Source organism: Saccoglossus kowalevskii, chromosome 2 (genome assembly GCF_978046115.1).
Source record: "Saccoglossus kowalevskii chromosome 2, keSacKowa6.1, whole genome shotgun sequence".
NCBI lineage: Eukaryota > Metazoa > Hemichordata > Enteropneusta > Harrimaniidae > Saccoglossus > Saccoglossus kowalevskii.
Window position 1 is genome coordinate 3,117,921 of NC_140642.1, and position 21,105 is coordinate 3,139,025.

Genomic DNA, 21,105 nt, shown 5'->3' on the forward strand with positions numbered 1-21,105 from the left:
AGTTTTATAGAGAAAATCTGTGTGAACCGTGACGGGCTATGATTTAGTGTGTATACGTATTGCCGTAAACAAGGCGGCTATGATTTAGTGTGTATACGTATTGCCGTAAACAAGACGGCTATGATTTAGTGTGTATACGTATTGCCGTAAACAAGAGATGCGTAGCCCAGATATTACGACGATCTTATTAAGGGGGGCAAAGGTTATTTTCGTTCAACGTAATTGCAATATTTTTTTGTTCGTACAACGTAAATTGAAAAAATAAATTCAGTAATTCTGTAATCACAGGCTAGACGTACAACGTAATCAATCAAATATTTTTCTCGTACACTGTAAAAATGTATAACTTTTCTCGGTACGTACAAGAATTTATATCCAAATAAAAAAATCGTAAAGAATAATTCAGGGAAATTACATTTTCGAAACTGTAAAACGACTAGATGATACAATTCACTGCAAAATTCAATTTTCACTGTAAACTGTAAAAACGTCTTTTTTGTCTTGTAAATTGTAAAAAGCCCATTTTATTTCCTGTAAAACTGTACCAGCTACCCCCTTGCCCTCCCTCTATTAATAATAACCACAGCTGTACAGTACGGCATATTGGCCAAAAAGCACGTGCAGTCTTGTGCACCTCAGCTAATCCTTTAACTTTTTTTTACTGTTAAGTCTTGATATTTTGATGTATGTAAAGTCATATGGAGAATAAAATGTCAATGAAAAACAAAAATAAGTACAATATTCAGTAACTGTAATGTATTGTGCCGGATATTGTGATATTATGAACGAACATACAATAATGTTTTGTGTTTGTGATATAAATAAACGAATATAAAATGTAATTATCATTTGACCGCCATGCGGCGCAATTCAGGATTATCTTTTGTGCGCAGACGGATGCGCACTACAAAGTCGGCGGATTCTGTATAAAATATTGTTTTCTTCCGTGACTGCGATGTAAACATTCAAGAAAATGGTATGAAAATGAGCGTGTTTGTCTATATTTTGTTTTATTGAAGATCTAAACAGCCACTCGTCGTCAGCTATGTATTCTGATTGGGCATCTCTTCAAACAGCAATTCAAAATGATAAAAGTAATGTCAGCGTCTTGCAGTCGTACCCATCTGGGGTTGGAAAGGAGGTGGCCGTATCAGTGGTTAAACATCTCGCATCCACCATTAGTTTGGCAGCAACCAGTTCTCACTCAGCGGTTAAAGACAGTAATTTGGAAACGGAGAAGCAAGTACACTGGACAATGGAGGTAGAAAGAATTCATCTGTCACATTAAACTGCATGTCTTGAGAGCTATGGTATTTTTACTGGATTGTATTGGTAGCGGATCTCCGACAACCCATCCACTCATAATGATAAACTCCAGGGTTGTGTCACATGCCTTAGCTTTTTAACCAATGGATCACACTTCAACTGCCCCTCCCTCCTCCACTAATCTATAATCAGGTTATATTTTTAAAATACGTGGATTCTTATTAATATCATCTCATTATTTGTTACATAAATCACAGTCCCTCTATGGAGGGACTGTGACAATGACAATGACAATTCTATCATGATGGACGGACTGTGCATAAACCATAACAAGGTACATTGGAATGACACCTCCCTTCTAGATGAGTGTATCTGTGTGTTTTTTTTAAAAAAATATTAATTTATTTAAAAACACTCGCACATCTTTCCTACAGGCTTTTCATTTTCTTGGAAGAAGTATTTTTTTCTGTTTTGGTGTTTTCATTTTCAGACAAAGTTTTGAAAACACTCTATGAACAAAATAAGTTTGGGTGCAATTAAATCATATCTCCAGTTTCATTTTGTGTTGGTCAGTGTCAAGATTTCACAATTTCTCTAATGGTATTTGATTTTTTGATACACATAATGTTTTGTTTTTGTAATGTTTATTTTGTCTTTACCATACAGTACAGTATTATTATTTATTCATTTTTGGAACTGCATGTACATGTACTTTTCAGTTCCGATTCTTGATGGCAGTTTTTATGAAAATGCATCACCGCAATAGTTTTCCCAAACATCAAACCAGAAATAATGAACACCTGGAGATCGTTATGCGATTAGAACAAGCATGTTTCACCTAACAGTTCTCTTCATGTAAGGATCTCGAGATGTGAATTGCAAACCAGTCAGCAACCTATAGCTCTGGCATTGTGCTGTTTTGGTGTTCGTAAAAATATAATGTTAATGCTGATGTGTCAATCATGATTTTCACTGCACTGAAACAAAAAAAAAACATTCTATCATTCTATTTAACTTATCTAACTCCCTTGTTTCCTGTATAGGTTGTGTGTTTTGGTCTAAGTCTGCCTCTCTCAGAGCATGATGCCATTCGAGACTGTGTTAATGTATACTGTGAATGGTTATCTGTTTTGACCATACCAAAGTCATCCATACCTGAACCAATTCTACGAGATCCCAATCCACACTGCCAAAGAATATTTCATCATTTGGTCAATTTATTTGAGCCAAGAGAACATGGTAAGTTTAATTTAGCATGAATGTGTCATATTTTGGGAGTTCACCAGAACCAAATAATCATCGATTGCTTGTACAATCAAATGTTTTCATGCCCGCTACGAATACAGATCAGCCTCATTTAGACATGCGCTCTATACTTAAATTTGTATCCTTTTAATTTGTGCTGTAACTTTTTATGCAGAACATAATACGGTAGCAATAGCAACACGTTAATACAATTTTCACCTAGACATAAATGTAATTACAGGATGGCATTAGTGACTCGATACTCAAGTTCATGTCTTTGATTGGATAGCTTCTTAACTCTGTGTCAGTGCAAGCTTGCCAGATTGCAATGCTTTCAGTTAATAATTTTAAATTTTCTGATTATACAGTATCTTAATTATTCTATCAACAAACTGTTGTTCTGTGCATGAAATTCTTATTAAATTCTTATTATCCTATTATTTCACGCTCTTGAAAAATAAATTATTTTTACTACCATGTTAATTTTTACAAATTAATTATTTGTTTTTGTGGCACCAAAAGATTGCTCATGGGTGATATTTTGCAGTGATATTGAAGATTAATATGGTACACTGTAGCCTCGTTATAACAAACTCTTTGGGGGACATACAATTAGTTTGTTATAGTGAAATGTTCACTATAATGAAGTATATAGTACATTGGGTTTGTTGTGAGCGGGAGACATGCTATGTGTTCATTATATCAGGGAATTCATTATAAAGGTGTTCATTATATCGAGGTTACAGTGTAGTTGGTTTTATGTGAATCAACTCATTCATGTTCATATTTATTAGTTTAAATATTGTGTCTTATTGCTAATGCAAAATCACCACAATATAAACACATTACAATATAGCAACATTAAGAATATAATATTGCTATGTATCAAGCTGTTTTATACATTTATACCAGGGATTTTTTTAAACAAGGGAACAGGGGCGCACCATCCTCATGCCATGGCCATGCGCCCCTTACCCTAGGGTGCAGATCCTCTGGCAACCATAAAATTCTGATTGACCAGGGTTCACATGTGGCCACAGTCTCCAACTGTGGCCCTAAGAAAGTCATAGAATGCTTTATTTTAACTTAGAATTATCAAAAACTCCACACCCTGGTAAAGAGAACCTTATCTCCTCCAATTGATGGCGCTGCTGAATTGCAGTGCTCCTTCTTGCAGTTTTTTTCCAGAAAAAACCCTGGATACAGTGTAGCATAGTGGATTTCAATCATTTTGGACCAAAATGAGCTTAACTTTGTGCTTTCTTCTCACTCGGGAATTCATTATTACATGTAGTTCCTTTTTAGACGAAGCCCGAAAACAGCGACCTTTGTGCGTGCATCCGTGTGTGCGTGTGGACGACCATCCGTATTTTGCTCATGTTTGGACTGATTGAACCTTGACATTTTCATCAGACATTATATTGGACATATGCATGTGTATTTCTTCCATGATTTCATTCAAGATGGCTGAATGGCAGATATTTTAATGCAAAAAATGCATCACACTTTTCACCACTCTAGAACCAGATCTCAGTCGTGCATGGGCAGATTCTGTTCAAACATACATTGAACATCATGTGATCTTGATGCACATACATGTAGTTATATTTTTCGGATTAGCAGACTGTCGGCCATTTTGTTGGCCACAAATACAGTTTTGGTTCAATAAATCTAAAATGCCTGAACCGTTCAAGTTCAAACTTCACAGATACACCAGACATTATATCGAACATTATATCTCCCTTTTTCTCCATTTTGAAACCAGATCTCAAATACAATGGGACCTTGATGTATGTCTTTTTATTTTTGGATTAACCTCAAAATGACTGACTATTGGCCATTATATTTTAACAAATACAGTTGCAGGTTCACAACTCTAACATGCTTTGAATGAGTACATTCAAACTACACATATATCATACAACATATCATACATAAACACATGCATTTGTTTCATAGTCCAATTCAAGATGGCTGTATGCTAAAAAATCATCAAAATCAGCATTTTTGCTATTCCGGAACTGGATCTCGGCTATGTATGGACATGTTTCATTCAGTATAGTGAATTTTTTATGTATCGTACCAACAAGAGTAAAAAAGAAATGTGTACTTGTGATAGGTTGTGGAAATATTTACAGCTGCTTCACCCAATTTCTCTGTATTTGTCACTTAAACGTTGCATGGTTGTTTGTGTACAACAGTGCCCAGTTCTTGTAATGTAAACAGTGCATGGTTATTTGTGTACAACAGTGCCCAGTTCTTGTCATGTAAACATTGCATGGTTATTTGTCTACAGCAGTGCCCAGTTCTTGTCATGTAAACAGTGCATGGTTATTTGTCTACAGCAGTGCCCAGTTCTTGTCATGTAAACATTGCATGGTTATTTGTGTACAACAGTGCCCAGTTCTTGTCATGTAAACAGTGCATGGTTATTTGTGTACAACAGTGCCCAGTTCTTGTCATGTAAACATTGCATGGTTATTTGTGTACAACAGTGCCCAGTTCTTGGCATGTAAACATTGCATGGTTATTTGTGTACAACAGTGCCCAGTTCTTGTCATGTAAACATTGCATGGTTATTTGTGTACAACAGTGCCCAGTTCTTGTCATGTAAACATTGCATGGTTATTTGTGTACAACAGTGCCCAGTTCTTGTCATGTAAACAGTGCATGGTTATTTGTGTACAACAGTGCCCAGTTCTTGTCATGTAAACATTGCATGGTTATTTGTATACAACAGTGCCCAGTTCTTGTCATGTAAACAGTGCATGGTTATTTGTGTACAGCTGTGCCAAGTTCTTGTCATGTAAACAGTGCATGGTTATTTGTGTACAATAGTGCCCAGTTCTTGTCATGTAAACAGTGCATGGTTATTTGTGTACAACAGTGCTCAGTTCTTGTCATGTAAACATTGCATGGTTATTTGTGTACAACAGTGCCCAGTTCTTGTCATGTAAACATTGCATGGTTATTTGTGTACAACAGTGCCCAGTTCTTGTCATGTAAACATTGCATGGTTATTTGTGTACAACAGTGCCCAGTTCTTGTCCTGTAAACAGTGCATGGTTATTTGTGTACAACAGTGCCCAGTTCTTGTCATGTAAACATTGCATGGTTATTTGTGTACAACAGTGCCCAGTTCTTGTCATGTAAACAGTGCATGGTTATTTGTGTACAACAGTGCCCAGTTCTTGTCATGTAAACAGTGCATGGTTATTTGTGTACAGCAGTGCTCAGTTCTTGTCATGTAAACAGTGCATGGTTATTTGTGTACAACAGTGCTCAGTTCTTGTCATGTAAACAGTGCATGGTTATTTGTGTACAACAGTGCCCAGTTCTTGTCATGTAAACAGTGCATGGTTATTTGTGTACAACAGTGCCCAGTTCTTGTCATGTAAACATTGCATGGTTATTTGTGTACAACAGTGCTCAGTTCTTGTCATGTAAACATTGCATGGCTATTTGTGTACAACAGTGCCCAGTTCTTGTCATGTAAACAGTGCATGGTTATTTGTGTACAACAGTGCTCAGTTCTTGTCATGTAAACAGTGCATGGTTATTTGTGTACAACAGTGCCCGGTTCTTGTCATGTAATCAGTGCATGGTTATTTGTGTACAACAGTGCCCATTTCTTGTCATGTAAACATTGCATGGTTATTTGTGTACAGCAGTGCCCAGTTCTTGTCATGTAAACATTGCATGGTTATTTGTGTACAACAGTGCCCAGTTCTTGGCATGTAAACATTGCATGGTTATTTGTGTACAACAGTGCCCAGTTCTTGTCATGTAAACATTGCATGGTTATTTATGTACAGCAGTGCCCAGTTCTTGTCATGTAAACAGTGCATGGTTATTTGTGTACAACAGTGCCCAGTTCTTGGCATGTAAACATTGCATGGTTATTTGTGTACAACAGTGCCCAGTTCTTGTCATGTAAACATTGCATGGTTATTTATGTACAACAGTGCCCAGTTCTTGTCATGTAAACAGTGCATGGTTATTTGTGTACAACAGTGCCCAGTTTTTGTCATGTAAACATTGCATGGTTATTTGTGTACAACATTACCAAGTTCTTGTCATGTAAACTGTCACATGCAACGTAATATTACCGTAATTGATATAGTACAGATGTGATGTTTCAAATGGCAACAGTAACAGAAAGACTTCCCTGGCGGCGATGATAACATACGAACACGGAGTCAACAGATGAGGTTTCAACTGGTACTGGTATTATTGTACTCTGCAAACATCAAGTACAATAACGCAGTAAAACTCCACTACTCCAATAACTAGATACTTAAACTCCAATACAATTCAACGAGATCTCCGATCTGAACTCAGTGCTGAACAACTCCCCTATATATACTCCCACTGTCTATAAATAGACCATTACATCAGCATACATAATGAGTCTGGAATTTACTACAAATTTCTAGAATATTCCATTACCTTCTATTGCCTCCTACAGTGTTCTATTACCTATTCAACCAGTTTCTAAAAAAATTCTAGAATATTCCACCCAGACACAGTACGGTTCTAGAACATTCTCAGTGACTCAGAAGTGGTAAATAAGTCGTATGCGACATAAACATTGCATGGTTATTTGTGTACAACATTACCAAGTTTTTGTCATGTAATCATTGCATGGTTATTTGTGTACAACATTACCAAGTTCTTGTCATGTAATCATTGCATGGTTATTTGTGTACAACATTACCAAGTTTTTGTCATGTATCTTGTCTTAATTAGTAAAAGTCATCAGTACTGCACATTCTATGTTTGGTCTTTACCTAGATCGTATATACGTAATTAATTCAAATGCACACAGTTGTAGTTAATTCTTTATTGTCACAAATAAAACATGATCATGCATGACACTTAATTTTAAGTTTTTGCATTTACTAATGCTTGTAAATATGAAACTGACTTTTAGAAGATCTCTAAAACTGGTCATGATGCCGATAAGATAGTCTGACAGATGTGGATTGATTAAGTCAAACCCACTAATAGTTGCCATATAGCAGTGGATTTTGGTATGGTTACTGTTACATTCTCAGTGTATATCATTATCTTGTATTGTCTCCTACACATAGGTGAAAGCAAGAAACAAGTGATTCTCTGCCATCGTGTGCTGCGAACAGTACAATCAGTCTCCAAAGAGAGCAAAATTATGTCTCGGCAAACCTGGGAAGTGCTCTTACAGTTTTTATTATCTATTAATGACAAGATACTATCACTGCCCACGGAATCAAGTAAGTGTACATGCATATGTAATACGTTGATTGACAGGAGAGACATGGCACTGTGTATGTGTTTATCTGGAATGTACAACTGTATGTGTTTCAGGTGGAATAGTCTTTGGACAGAGAGACACTGTGTGCGTGTGTGTTGAGTTATTTATAGGTCAAAATTTTGACCATTCTCACGTCTTTCTCACGTGCAAGAGTTTGACAGTTTCCGGTCAGTTCTCATGTGCGTGAGAATGGCTGTTTTTAGTGCCTTCTCACGTGAAAAAGAAACATTGCGTTAGAGTCCGATCTCACATGCTTGAGAATGATTGTTTTTTAGTGCGTTCTCATGTGAAAAAGAAAAATGCGTGAGATCCCTTATAGGGTTTTGCATCCCAATCTCACATGCGTGAGAATGATTGTTTTTTAGTGCGTTCTCACGTGAAAAAGAAAAATGCGTGAGATCCCTTATAGGGTTTTGCGTCCCAATCTCACGTGCGTGAGAATGGTTGTTTTTTAGTGGGTTCTCACATGAAGAAGAAACATTGCGTTAGAACCCGAACTCACGTGCGTGAGAATGATTGTTTTTTAGTGCGTTCTCACGTGAGAAAGGTAAATGCGTTAGAGCCCGAACTCGCGTGCGTGAGAATGATTGTTTTTTAGTGCGTTCTCGCGTGAAAAAGAAAAATGCGTGAGATCCCTTATAGGGTTTTGCGTCCCAATCTCACGTGCGTGAGAATGAGTGTTTTTTAGTGCGTTCTCACGTGAAGAAGAAACATTGCGTTAGAACCCGAACTCACGTGCGTGAGAATGGTTGTTTTTTAGTGCCTTCTCACGTGAAAAAGAAACATTGCGTTAGAGTCCGATCTCACATGCTTGAGAATGATTGTTTTTTAGTGCGTTCTCACGTGAAAAAGAAAAATGCATGAGATCCCTTATAGGGTTTTGCGTCCCAATCTCACGTGCGTGAGAATGATTGTTTTTTAGTGCGTTCTCACGTGAAGAAGAAACATTGCGTTAGAACCCGAACTCACTTGCGTGAGAATGATTGTTTTTTAGTGCGTTCTCACGTGAGAAAGGAAAATGCGTTAGAGCCCGAACTCGCGTGCGTGAGAATGATTGTTTTTTAGTGCATTCTCACGTGAAAAAGAAAAATGCGTGAGATCCCTTATAGGGTTTTGCGTCCCAATCTCACATGCGTGAGAATGATTGTTTTTTAGTGCGTTCTCACGTGAAAAAGAAAAATGCGTGAGATCCCTTATAGGGTTTTGCGTCCCAATCTCACGTGCGTGAGAATGATTGTTTTTAAGTGCGTTCTCACGTAAAGAGAAAATGCGTTAGATCCTTTATAGGTGTTGTGAAAAAGGAAAATGCGTGAGAATGATTGTTTTTTAGTGCGTTCTCACGTGAAGAAGAAACATTGCGTTAGAACCCGAACTTACGTGCATGAGAATGGTTGTTTTTTAGTGCGTTCTCACATGAAAAAGAAACATTGCGTGAGAATCCATTCTCACGTGCGTGAGAATTGTTGTTTTTTAGTGCGTTCTCACGTGGAAAAGAAAAATGCGTGAGATCCCTTATAGGGTTTTGCGTCCCAATCGCATGTGCGTGAGAATGATTGTTTTTTAGTGCGTTCTCACGTGAAAAAGAAAAATGCGTGAGAACCCAATCTATTGTAAGTGAGAATTGTAGTTTTTTAGTGCGTTCTCACGTGAAAAAGAAAAATGCGTGAGGTCCCTTATAGGGTTTTGCGTCCCAATCTCATGTGCGTGAGAATGATTGTTTTTTAGTGCGTTCTCACGTGAAAAAGAAACATTGCGTTAGAACCCGAACTCGCGAGCGTGAGAATGATTGTTTTTTAGTGTGTTCTCACGTAAATTTGAACAACGCGACATTGCATCAATTCCACGTACGTGAACATGGCTATTTTTAAGTATGTTCTCACGTAAATTTAAACAAAGAGATATCGCATCAATTCCACGTACGTGAGCATGGTTATTTTTAAGTATGTTCTCACATAAATTTAAACAACGCGACATTGCATCAATTCCACGTACGTGAGCATGGCTATTTTTAAGTATGTTCTCACGTAAATTTAAACAAAGAGATATCGCATCAATTCCACGTACGTGAGCATGGCTATTTTTAAGTATGTTCTCACGTAAATTTAAACAAAGAGACATCGCACCAATTCCACATACGTCAGCATGGCTATTTTTGTGTATGTTCTCACGTAAATTTAAACAAAGAGATATCGCATCAATTCCACGTACGTCAACATGGCTATTTTTAAGTATGTTCTCACGTAAATTTAAACAACGTGACATCGCATCAATTCCACGTACGTGAGCATGGCTATTTTTAAGTATGTTCTCACATAAATTTAAACAAAGAGATATCGCATCAATTCCACGTACGTGAGCATGGCTATTTTTAAGTATGTTCTCACGTAAATTTAAACAATGTGACATCGCATCAATTCCACGTACGTGAGCATGGCTATTTTTAAGTATGTTCTCACGTAAATTTAAACAAAGAGACATCGCACCAATTCCACGTACGTGAGCATGGCTATTTTTAAGTATGTTCTCACGTAAATTTAAACAAAGAGACATCGCATCAATTCCACGTACGTGAGCATGGCTATTTTTAGTCCCCGTTCAGCCGCAGCCTGAAAAGGGGACTACTAATTCAGGTTATGTCCATAATTCCGTCTCCAACATTTTCTCAGAAATTCTACAGCAGATATCAGTGAAACTTGGCAGGTTGATGAACATGTCCCCCTCCGAGTATGCACGTAATTTTTTTTCCAGATCTGAAAATCCCAAGTGGGTCTTTTTCACGATTTTATCAAAAATTGCCTCTCCCGGCAACATTGACAAAACGTCTGCGCATGCTCAGAATAAATTAATTACTGTAAAATACTTTATTTTTGCTTGCAACATTTTTTTGCTATTTTCGCTGAAGGAATGTTTCAGTTAAAATAAAATCCAGCGAATATACCCTTTTCTTATATTTTACAGTCAACTTGTCAAAAATCAATGAAAATAAATTCAATACAAAACACCCAGAAAAAGTCTTTTCAGCGAATGATAATTCCAGCTGAAATAAAATATTTTACAGTAGATTAGATCTGTGAGTAAGGCTGCTGTTATTACGGCATGTGATTTCTCCATTGCGTGCAATTTATTATAGTACTGTTTATACATGTATTCTGTTTGGCTCAGTGGTCTCATTCACTCGTTACTAGAAGAACTAGTAACTTTATTTGATTTCAAGAACTTCAAGAAGGCGGCATAAGAGACGTGTTTGCAAAGGTAAGTTTTCCAGTTTATTGGGGTACGATTGGTGTACATTTCGTGACGTACGGACGTGAATATTATGATGATTGCCAGCTTTATATTCTTGTGAAAAACCAAAAAAAGCAAACAATTGTCTCTAATCTACGAAACTAGTTTGTGAATTGTATACCCTGTCAAATTATTGTACACGAACGATTAATTCACGAGGACATAGTTTTCAAGTACCGGTAAATCGTTTTCCGGTCTTTTGCTTGTGTAGCGATTTCCGAAATATTCACAACTCGTGGGGGGGGGGGGGGAGAATTTCCCTGTGTCGATCAATTTATTCATTATATAATAGCAGGTTGCCTATGATTATATTCGTATTTTTTATGTTGTGAGCATTGAACTGTTAGTTGCAATGAAGATTTTGGCGATCTTGTGCGATTCAACATGGCGGATGTACAGTGACAACACGTGTATGGACGGTCGGTTGAGCAGTCTGCAACGGACCACAGTCTGTGAACGGACCGTGAAATCGCCCGTTTTTTCGGCAGTTTTTTTTTTTAATGTTTTGGATATTTCATTCACTCCTGATGCCTAAAAGAGTCTAATTTATATTTTACCGTAGTCATTGACACCTATTCAAGAGTATCATGTTTATTGTGAATAGCGTGAATGGGTAAGCTTCGTTTCGACAATGGGCTGTTATTTCTGTGAACAATGTTAAATTATTCTTTGAATGTTCAGTTTATTTTTTTGAAAACAACTAATTTTTCGATTTAAAAAAAATCATGCCGTTTTCCCCGTCAAAATCAAAGCATAAAGATCTTGCTAAACATCGGTGAATCCCCTGTTGCGTTCACCACGAGGTCACTGAGCCGTCATTAACATATTTAAATGACCACGTGTACTGAAATAACATGGCGGATATCGCATCGCATCGCATTTACATTCGACCGAAATCATTCGTTTACGATGAAACTAAGTTGAATATTACTTCCAATTCATAAAGATTCAACGAATTATTTTTTTGTGCGTATTATAATCATTACTGAATAATAATAAACAATTGCAATACTTCGAAAACAAGTAAGTTATTCACTTGCGAAACACAGAATGACCAGATTGTGCTACCGTGATCATTTGCTACCGGTACTAACAACTAAGCAATGTATTCGTGTTTGTATTTATTCGAAACTTCTTTTAGAAAATACTTTACTTTTCGTAAACTTTACTGAATTTTTGGGGGGATTCAATTCCAATATTTCGCGATGCCAAACCAAAGGCCTTTCACTCTTTGAGTGTGACACCTAAACCAGAAGTTTTATGGTGTATAAACTGGCACTAAATGAAAAAGCCGTTGAACCTTATTCAAATTTATAAGTACATGTTATTATGTATTTAATTATGAAAACTGACTAAATTAAATGTGATCTTATTTTTAATTTGAACAGAATTATGATTTATATCGGTAATGACGTTTTCATCCAATATTAATAGTGCAATTGTTAAAATGCCTACCTACACATTTATTGTTTTTGTTTCTGTTGCCCTGAAATAGACATTTGTAAAAAAAAAAAAATTTAAAAATCATGCTTGATTCAAATTCAAAAAAAAAAGATGTAGCCATGTAGCCCCTTCCTGTTATCTGTTTCCAACTTCTTCCAGAGTAAAACTGGTGAAGCCATGTAATTGCCATACAATCATAAACTGTGGGAAAACTTATATGTTATTGAAAATCTTTATTTTGTTGTCTGTGAATTAATATAATATTTGAAATGGTGTAATGGTGCAAAATATTCTCAAGCAATTGGTTTTCTGGTGGCACTACACTGTGCATTTATGCATGATCTCAGCTTACTAAGTGATGATGGTGGTTGAAATGGAAAACTGAATACAAAAATCCAGTAACATCTCAAACGAATTTCCGTCTGCTGTGAATGCATGTTTCGTTACATCAAATAAATAACCCAATTTTATTGAATGTATCCAAAAACATGGTACCAATGATCTGAAATTTCAGGAGTGCTCGCTGAAGGTTTATCAATCTTGCTTATTGTCTTGTTCTTTACCAATCCTGCATTTCAGTTACTAGAATTTATACTAAAAAAAAATAGTTTCTGTTTTTCTTCTAATAATTCGGCCACTCTCAAAAACAAATATTTTTCCATGGTCGAAATGCAAGAAGAATACAAAACTACTGTGATTGCATAGCGATACCTGTAGGGCCATTGTCAATTAGTTCGCCTGATCAACACAGCGTTATACATAGGGCTGATATTGAATCACGGAGAGTAAAATCTTGTGATACTAATCTCTAGAACCGCTCAGATTGGTACATACCGGTATGTCTTATGAACCCACATGTGTATATCTTTAACAATACTCATTTTAAACTTTTTTTTTTTTTACAGTGGTGCTGTGAACTGCTTCAATTTTGCAAGGCAATTTTTTCTGGGTTCCTACAACATGGAGTGTCAGGGACTTTATTGAAATTTCATAGAATCCTGAATATATCTAGAAGTGAAAATTAAATGGTTTACAGTATTTTATACCCATTAATAATGATGAAATGCAATAATATCACTGCACTAAAAAGACTTCAAACAATTATTGTTACTTCTCCATTGAAGGTTATGAGCAGACCAACCTTTACTGGCTTCCTTAATTATTACATGTACTTGCTCTGAAAACATAGCTTTTACAATTGTTTAAATTAACAGATGTTGTTCTATGTACAATGAATACATTTTAAATAATAAACCTTACTGTATTAATAAAAAATTGTATTTGACAACATGAGAATGATTCTGATGCCCAGTGGTGATGTTGAAACAAACCCAGGTCCTGGTAATATACTAAGACCTGATTAACAAAGAAGTCATGTACATCAAGGTTCACTCAGATTTATGAATGCAGTTTCTTGAGCAAGTATACATGTATGACAAATAGTTTTGTTGCACTTGTGTACTCTGAGATTCTGAACATGGGTCAGTGGAAGTTTTTAGTTGTCAGTACAAAACTAGATTATGGGAAATCACTTTATGATGAGTTGTACCCACATAGAGTACATATTCATTCACCTGTTTGCAGATGTTCCTTGTACTACTTTATAATCAAATAACGGGGACTGTGACATTTCATGTCTTGTTAAGTATGTTCTCACGTAAATTTAAACAATGTGACATCGCATCAATTCCACATACGTGAGCATGGCTATTTTTAAGTATGTTCTCACATAAATTTAAACAAAGAGATATCGCATCAATTCCACAAACGTGAGCATGGCTATTTTTAAGTATGTTCTCACATAAATTTAAACAAAGAGATATCGCATCAATTCCACGTACGTGAGCATGGCTATTTTTAAGTATGTTCTCACGTAAATTTAAACAAAGAGATATCGCATCAATTCCACGTACGTGAGCATGGTTATTTTTAAGTATGTTCTCACGTAAATTTAAACAAAGAGACATCGCACCAATTCCACGTACGTGAGCATGGCTATTTTTGTGTATGTTCTCACGTAAATTTAAACAAAGAGACATCGCATCAATTCCACATACGTGAGCATGGCTATTTTTAAGTATGTTCTCACGTAAATTTAAACAAAGAGATATTGCATCAATTCCACGTACGTGAACATGGCTATTTTTAAGTATGTTCTCACGTAAATTTAAACAAAGAGATATCGCATCAATTCCACATACGTGAGCATGGCTATTTTTAAGTATGTTCTCACGTAAATTTAAACAAAGAGATATCGCATCAATTCCACGTACGTGAGCATGGCTATTTTTAAGTATGTTCTCACGTAAATTTAAACAGAGACATCGCATCAATTCCACTTATGTGAGCATGGCTATTTTTAAGTATGTTCTCACGTAAATTTAAACAAATAGATATTGCATCAATTCCACATATGTGAGCATGGCTATTTTTAAGTATGTTCTCACGTAAATTTAAACAAAGAGATATCGCACCAATTCCACATACGTGAGCATGGCTATTTTTAAGTATGTTCTCACGTAAATTTAAACAAAGAGATATCGCACCAATTCCACGTACGTGAGCATGGCTATTTTTAAGTATGTTCTCACGTAAATTTAAACAAAGAGATATTGCATCAATTCCACGTACGTGAACATGGCTATTTTTAAGTATGTTCTCACGTAAATTTAAACAAAGAGACATCGCATCAATTCCACTTATGTGAGCATGGCTATTTTTAAGTATGTTCTCACGTAAATTTAAACAAAGAGATATCGCATCAATTCCACGTACGTGAGCATGGCTATTTTTAAGTATGTTCTCACGTAAATTTAAACAAAGAGATATTGCATCAATTCCACGTACGTGAACATGGCTATTTTTAAGTATGTTCTCACGTAAATTTAAACAAAGAGACATCGCATCAATTCCACTTATGTGAGCATGGCTTTTTTTAAGTATGTTCTCACGTAAATTTAAACAAAGAGATATCGCATCAATTCCACGTACGTGAGCATGGCTATTTTTAAGTATGTTCTCATGTAAATTTAAACAAAGGGATATTGCATCAATTCCACGTACGTGAACATGGCTATTTTTAAGTATGTTCTCACGTAAATTTAAACAAAGAGATATCGCATCAATTCCACGTACGTGAACATGGCTATTTTTAAGTATGTTCTCACGTAAATTTAAACAAAGAGATATTGCATCAATTCCACGTACGTGAACATGGCTATTTTTAAGTATGTTCTCACGTAAATTTAAACAAAGAGACATCGCATCAATTCCACGTACATGAGTATTGGGACGCAAAACCCAATAAGGATTATCACGCATTTTTCTTTTTACGTGAGAACACACTAGAAAACAATTATTCTCACGCACCTGAGATCGGGATCTAACGCATTTTCGATTTTCACGCGAGAACGCACTAAAAAATAATCATTCTCACACATGTGAGATTGGGATGCAAAACCCTATGAGAGATCTCACGGAGGGTTCTCCACGGTTTGAAAATTAAACAGGACGCGCCAATGTGAAGTGGGCGTGGTACATTTGTAACGTGCATCATTGGCAAGGATGTTGAAAAATGGAAACCAAAAAATCTATTAATCTACATATTATTACATAAGCATAATATATATTTATTATTACAAAATGAATAGGAATTTTGAAGAGCTATTATTAAGTAAATGTCAGCACGTACAATCAGCTGATTTTAGCTGCACGATTCCTCAAGCGGCGACATCAGTTGTTTACAAGTAATGATCGCGTCCAGAAAAAGACGTAACAAGTTTGTTAATTTATTTTCCCAAATAGATACATACATGCTTTATTTAATTTTTAGCAAAAATTTATATTTATGATTTATATTTATTTGGACGAAGCAAAATAAAATGTATGTCGCACAAACGTTCGTAATTGGTTCATTAAAAAACTTGCATGAATGGCACCAAAAACCAAGGTGATCAAACGAAATAAAATGTACACAATAGAAGATTTTTCTTCTGCATTTAACAGTTACTATCAAAAATAATAGAATTAGGTATAAAAAAACAAAATAAATACTTAAAAGAATAATTTTTATTCGAATCAAAAGTTGTTGATGTCTGCTTTGTTGAAAACAGCTATGACCCGGAAACAGTTCATTTTTTTGTGTGCACCCTGATACTATGTAATGATGTTTTTGATTGGCCAAAGCCACGCATTGACGCGAAAAACAACCAATTAGAATATTTGTTCCAAAAGAACACAAGTAAATTTATTTCCTCCACTTATGATGCGAGTTGAAAGCATGGCCGTTTTACTGGGGTTTTTAAATCGTGATTTAAAGAATCAGCCTAATCGCAGGTTTTTCAAAAAACGTCGAAAAAACACAAGAATTAGTAGAAATGTTCCTGTTTTGGGCGGATTATTGATAGAGAATAATGTCTTTATTACAAAAATGCTGAAAAACCGTGAGTTTTTGCCTTAGTTATTTTTTTATTGGCGAAAAACTGCGAACTCGGCAAATTTGGTTGCACAACTTCCCTTTATCACATACACCCAGCGACACCGATGCCAGCTGACTGTGGTTTTAACCATAAACCTTATGTTTAATGAATGGTTTTACCGATAACGATTTTATTTATTTGACGTCACGCTGGCAGTAAAAATATGGGTACGGTAATGCACTTTTCTAGGCCACATGTTCATTTTTAATCGTGTTGAAAAAACTTGTAACTTTTTGTTTGGTGGTGTTATCACCTCACAGTGACCTGCTACGATAACAAACCGGAATTTTCACAGTTGCACCTTAAAACAATGAACCAGTTACCCTGAGCACGATGAATCATCTTCGGAAGACAATGAGTGTTGGCCTGTTTTGTAAACAATTCTTTGTCTGGGACCATGCAGGGTGCACAGGAAATATAACAGGGTGCTGACAATTTAAACAGGGTGCCAATTTCAGATAACAGGGCGCGGCACCCTGTAAAAACCCCTCGTGGAGAACCCTGTCATGCAATGTTTCTTTTTCACGTGAGAACGCACTAAAAAACAATCATTCTCACGCACGTGAGATTGGGACGCAAAACTCTATAAGGGATCTCACGCATTTTTCTTTTTCACGAGAGAACGCACTAAAAAACAATTATTCTCACGCACGTGAGATCCGACTCTAATGCATTTTCCTTTTTCACGTGAGAACGCACTAAAAAACAATCATTCTCACGCATGTGAGATTGGGTTCTAACGCAATGTTGCTTTTTCACATGAGAAAGCACTAAAAAACAATCATTCTCACGCACGTGAGATTGGGACGCAAAACTCTATAAGGGATCTCATGCATTTTTCTTTTTCACGAGAGAACGCACTAAAAAACAATCATTCTCACGCACGTGAGATCCGACTCTAATGCATTTTCCTTTTTCACGTGAGAACGCACTAAAAAACAATCATTCTCACGCACGTGAGATTGGGTTCTAACGCAATGTTGCTTTTTCACATGAGAAAGCACTAAAAAACAATCATTCTCACGCACGTGAGATTGGGACGCAAAACTCTATAAGGGATCTCATGCATTTTTCTTTTTCACGAGAGAACGCACTAAAAAAACAATCATTCTCACGCACGTGAAATTGGGACGCAAAACTCTATAAGGGATCTCACGCAATGTTTCTTTTTCACGTGAGAACGCACTTAAAAACAATCATTCTCACGCACGTGAGATTGGGTTCTCACGCAATGTTGCTTTTTCACGTGAGAACACACTAAAAAACAACCATTCTCACGCACCTGAGATTGGGACGCAAAACCCTATAAGGGATCTCACGCATTTTTCACGTGAGAACGCACTTAGAAAACATCATTCTCACGCATTTTCTGTTCACGTGAGAACGCACTTAAAAAACATCATTCTCACGCATTTTCTGTTCACGTGGGAATGCACTAAAAACAATCATTCTCACGCACGTTCACGCATTTATCTTTGTCACCCTAGAAGTGTACTGTGTTACGCGAGAACACATGTAAAAACACCCATTCTCACACGCGCACACGTGAGTTTGGCCGATTTCCGGTCTAACTCACGTACGTAAGAATTACGTGAGCTTGGTCATTTTTTGGCATTTTAAATACCTGGTGTGTTTACTAAATCTGAATTGTACAACTGTACGTGTTTCAGGTGGAATAGTCTTTGGACAGAGAGACACTGTGTGTGTGTGTGTTTACTAAATCTGAATTGTACAACTGTATGTGTTTCAGGTGGAATAGTCTTTGGACAGAGAGACACTCTGTGTGTGTGTTTACTAAATCTGAATTGTACAACTGTATGTATTTCAGGTGGAATAGTCTTTGGATAGAGAGACACTGTGTGTGTGTGTTTACTAAATCTGAATTGTACAACTGTATGTGTTTCATGTGGAATAGTCTTTGGATAGAGAGACACTGTGTGTGTGTGTTTACCAAATCTGAATTGTACAACTGTATGTGTTTCATGTGGAATAGTCTTTGGATAGAGAGACACTGTGTGTGTGTGTTTACCAAATCTGAATTGTACAACTGTATGTGTTTCATGTGGAATAGTCTTTGGATAGAGAGACACTGTGTGTGTGTGTGTTTACTAAATCTGAATTGTACAACTGTATGTGTTTCATGTGGAATAGTCTTTGGATAGAGAGACACTGTGTGTGTGTGTTTACTAAATCTGAATTGTACAACTGTATGTGTTTTAGGTGGAATAGTCTTTGGACAGAGAGACACCGTGTGTGTGTGTTTACTAAATCTGAATTGTACAACTGTATGTGTTTCATGTGGAATAGTCTTTGGACAGAGAGACACTGTGTGTGTGTGTGTGTTTACTAAATCTGAATTGTACAACTGTATGTGTTTCATGTGGAATAGTCTTTGGATAGAGAGACACTGTGTGTGTGTGTGTGTGTGTGTGTGTGTGTGTGTGTGTGTGTGTGTTTACTAAATCTGAATTGTACAACTGTATGTGTTTCAGGTGGAATAGTCTTTGGACAGAGAGACACTGTGTCTGTGTGTGTTTACTAAATCTGAATTGTACAACTGTATGTGTTTCAGGTAGAATAGTCTTTGGACAGAGAGACACCGTGTGTGTGTTTACTAAATCTGAATTGTACAACTGTATGTGTTTTAGGTGGAATAGTCTTTGGACAGAGAGACACTGTGTGTGTGTGTGTTTACTAAATCTGAATTGTACAACTGTATGTGTTTCAGGTGGAATAGTCTTTGGATAGCGAGACACCGTGTGTGTGTGTTTACTAAATCTGAATTGTACAACTGTATGTGTTTTAGGTGGAATAGTCTTTGGACAGAGAGACACTGTGTGTGTGTGTTTACTAAATCTGAATTGTACAACTGTATGTGTTTCAGGTAGAATAGTCTTTGGACAGAGAGACACCGTGTGTGTGTTTACTAAATCTGAATTGTACAACTGTATGTGTTTTAGGTGGAATAGTCTTTGGACAGAGAGACACTGTGTGTGTGTGTGTTTACTAAATCTGAATTGTACAACTGTATGTGTTTCAGGTAGAATAGTCTTTGGACAGAGAGACACCGTGTGTGTGTTTACTAAATCTGAATTGTACAACTGTATGTGTTTCATGTGGAATAGTCTTTGGACAGAGAGACACTGTGTGTGTGTGTTTACTAAATCTGAATTGTACAACTGTATGTGTTTTAGGTGGAATAGTCTTTGGACAGAGAGACACTGTGTGTGTGTGTGTTTACTAAATCTGAATTGTACAACTGTATGTGTTTCAGGTTGAATAGTCTTTGGATAGCGAGACACTGTGTGTGTGTGTGTTTACTAAATCTGAATTGTACAACTGTATGTGTTTCAGGTAGAATAGTCTTTGGACAGAGAGACACCGTGTGTGTGTTTACTAAATCTGAATTGTACAACTGTATGTGTTTTAGGTGGAATAGTCTTTGGACAGAGAGACACTGTGTGTGTGTGTTTACTAAATCTGAATTGTACAACTGTATGTGTTTCAGGTAGAATAGTCTTTGGACAGAGAGACACCGTGTGTGTGTTTACTAAATCTGAATTGTACAACTGTATGTGTTTCAGGTGGAATAGTCTTTGGACAGAGAGACACTGTGTGTGTGTTTACTAAATCTGAATTGTACAACTGTATGTGTTTCATGTGGAATAGTCTTTGGATAGAGAGACACTGTGTGTGTGTGTGTGTGTGTGTGTGTGTGTGTGTGTGTGTGTTTACTAAATCTGAATTGTACAACTGTATGTGTTTCAGGTGGAATAGTCTTTGGACAGAGAGACACTGTGTCTGTGTGTGTTTACTAAATCTGAATTGTACAACTGTATGTGTTTCATGTGGAATAGTCTTTGGATAGAGAGACACTGTGTGTGTGTGTTTACCAAATCTGAATTGTACAACTGTATGTGTTTCATGTGGAATAGTCTTTGGATAGAGAGACACTGTGTGTGTGTGTGTTTACTAAATCTGAATTGTACAACTGTATGTGTTTCATGTGGAATAGTCTTTGGATAGAGAGACACTGTGTGTGTGTGTGTGTTTACTAAATCTGAATTGTACAACTGTATGTGTTTCAGGTGGAAT

At 36.5% G+C, this 21,105-nt stretch overlaps 1 protein-coding gene across 2 annotated transcripts in view; it reads left to right on the plus strand.

Annotated features, from left to right (window-relative positions):
• The first annotated feature begins 907 nt into the window (after positions 1-907).
• LOC102803423 (ral GTPase-activating protein subunit beta-like) overlaps positions 908-21,105 on the plus strand; it is an 86,791-nt gene continuing 66,593 nt past the window's right edge. For both annotated transcript variants that reach the window (XM_085507811.1, XM_085507817.1), the window contains exons 1-3: positions 908-1,261; positions 2,310-2,505; positions 7,605-7,763. In XM_085507811.1, the coding sequence (XP_085363937.1) occupies positions 1,046-1,261; positions 2,310-2,505; positions 7,605-7,763 (571 nt within the window). In that variant the 5' untranslated portion in view covers positions 908-1,045. The remainder of the gene's footprint in view (positions 1,262-2,309; positions 2,506-7,604; positions 7,764-21,105) is intronic.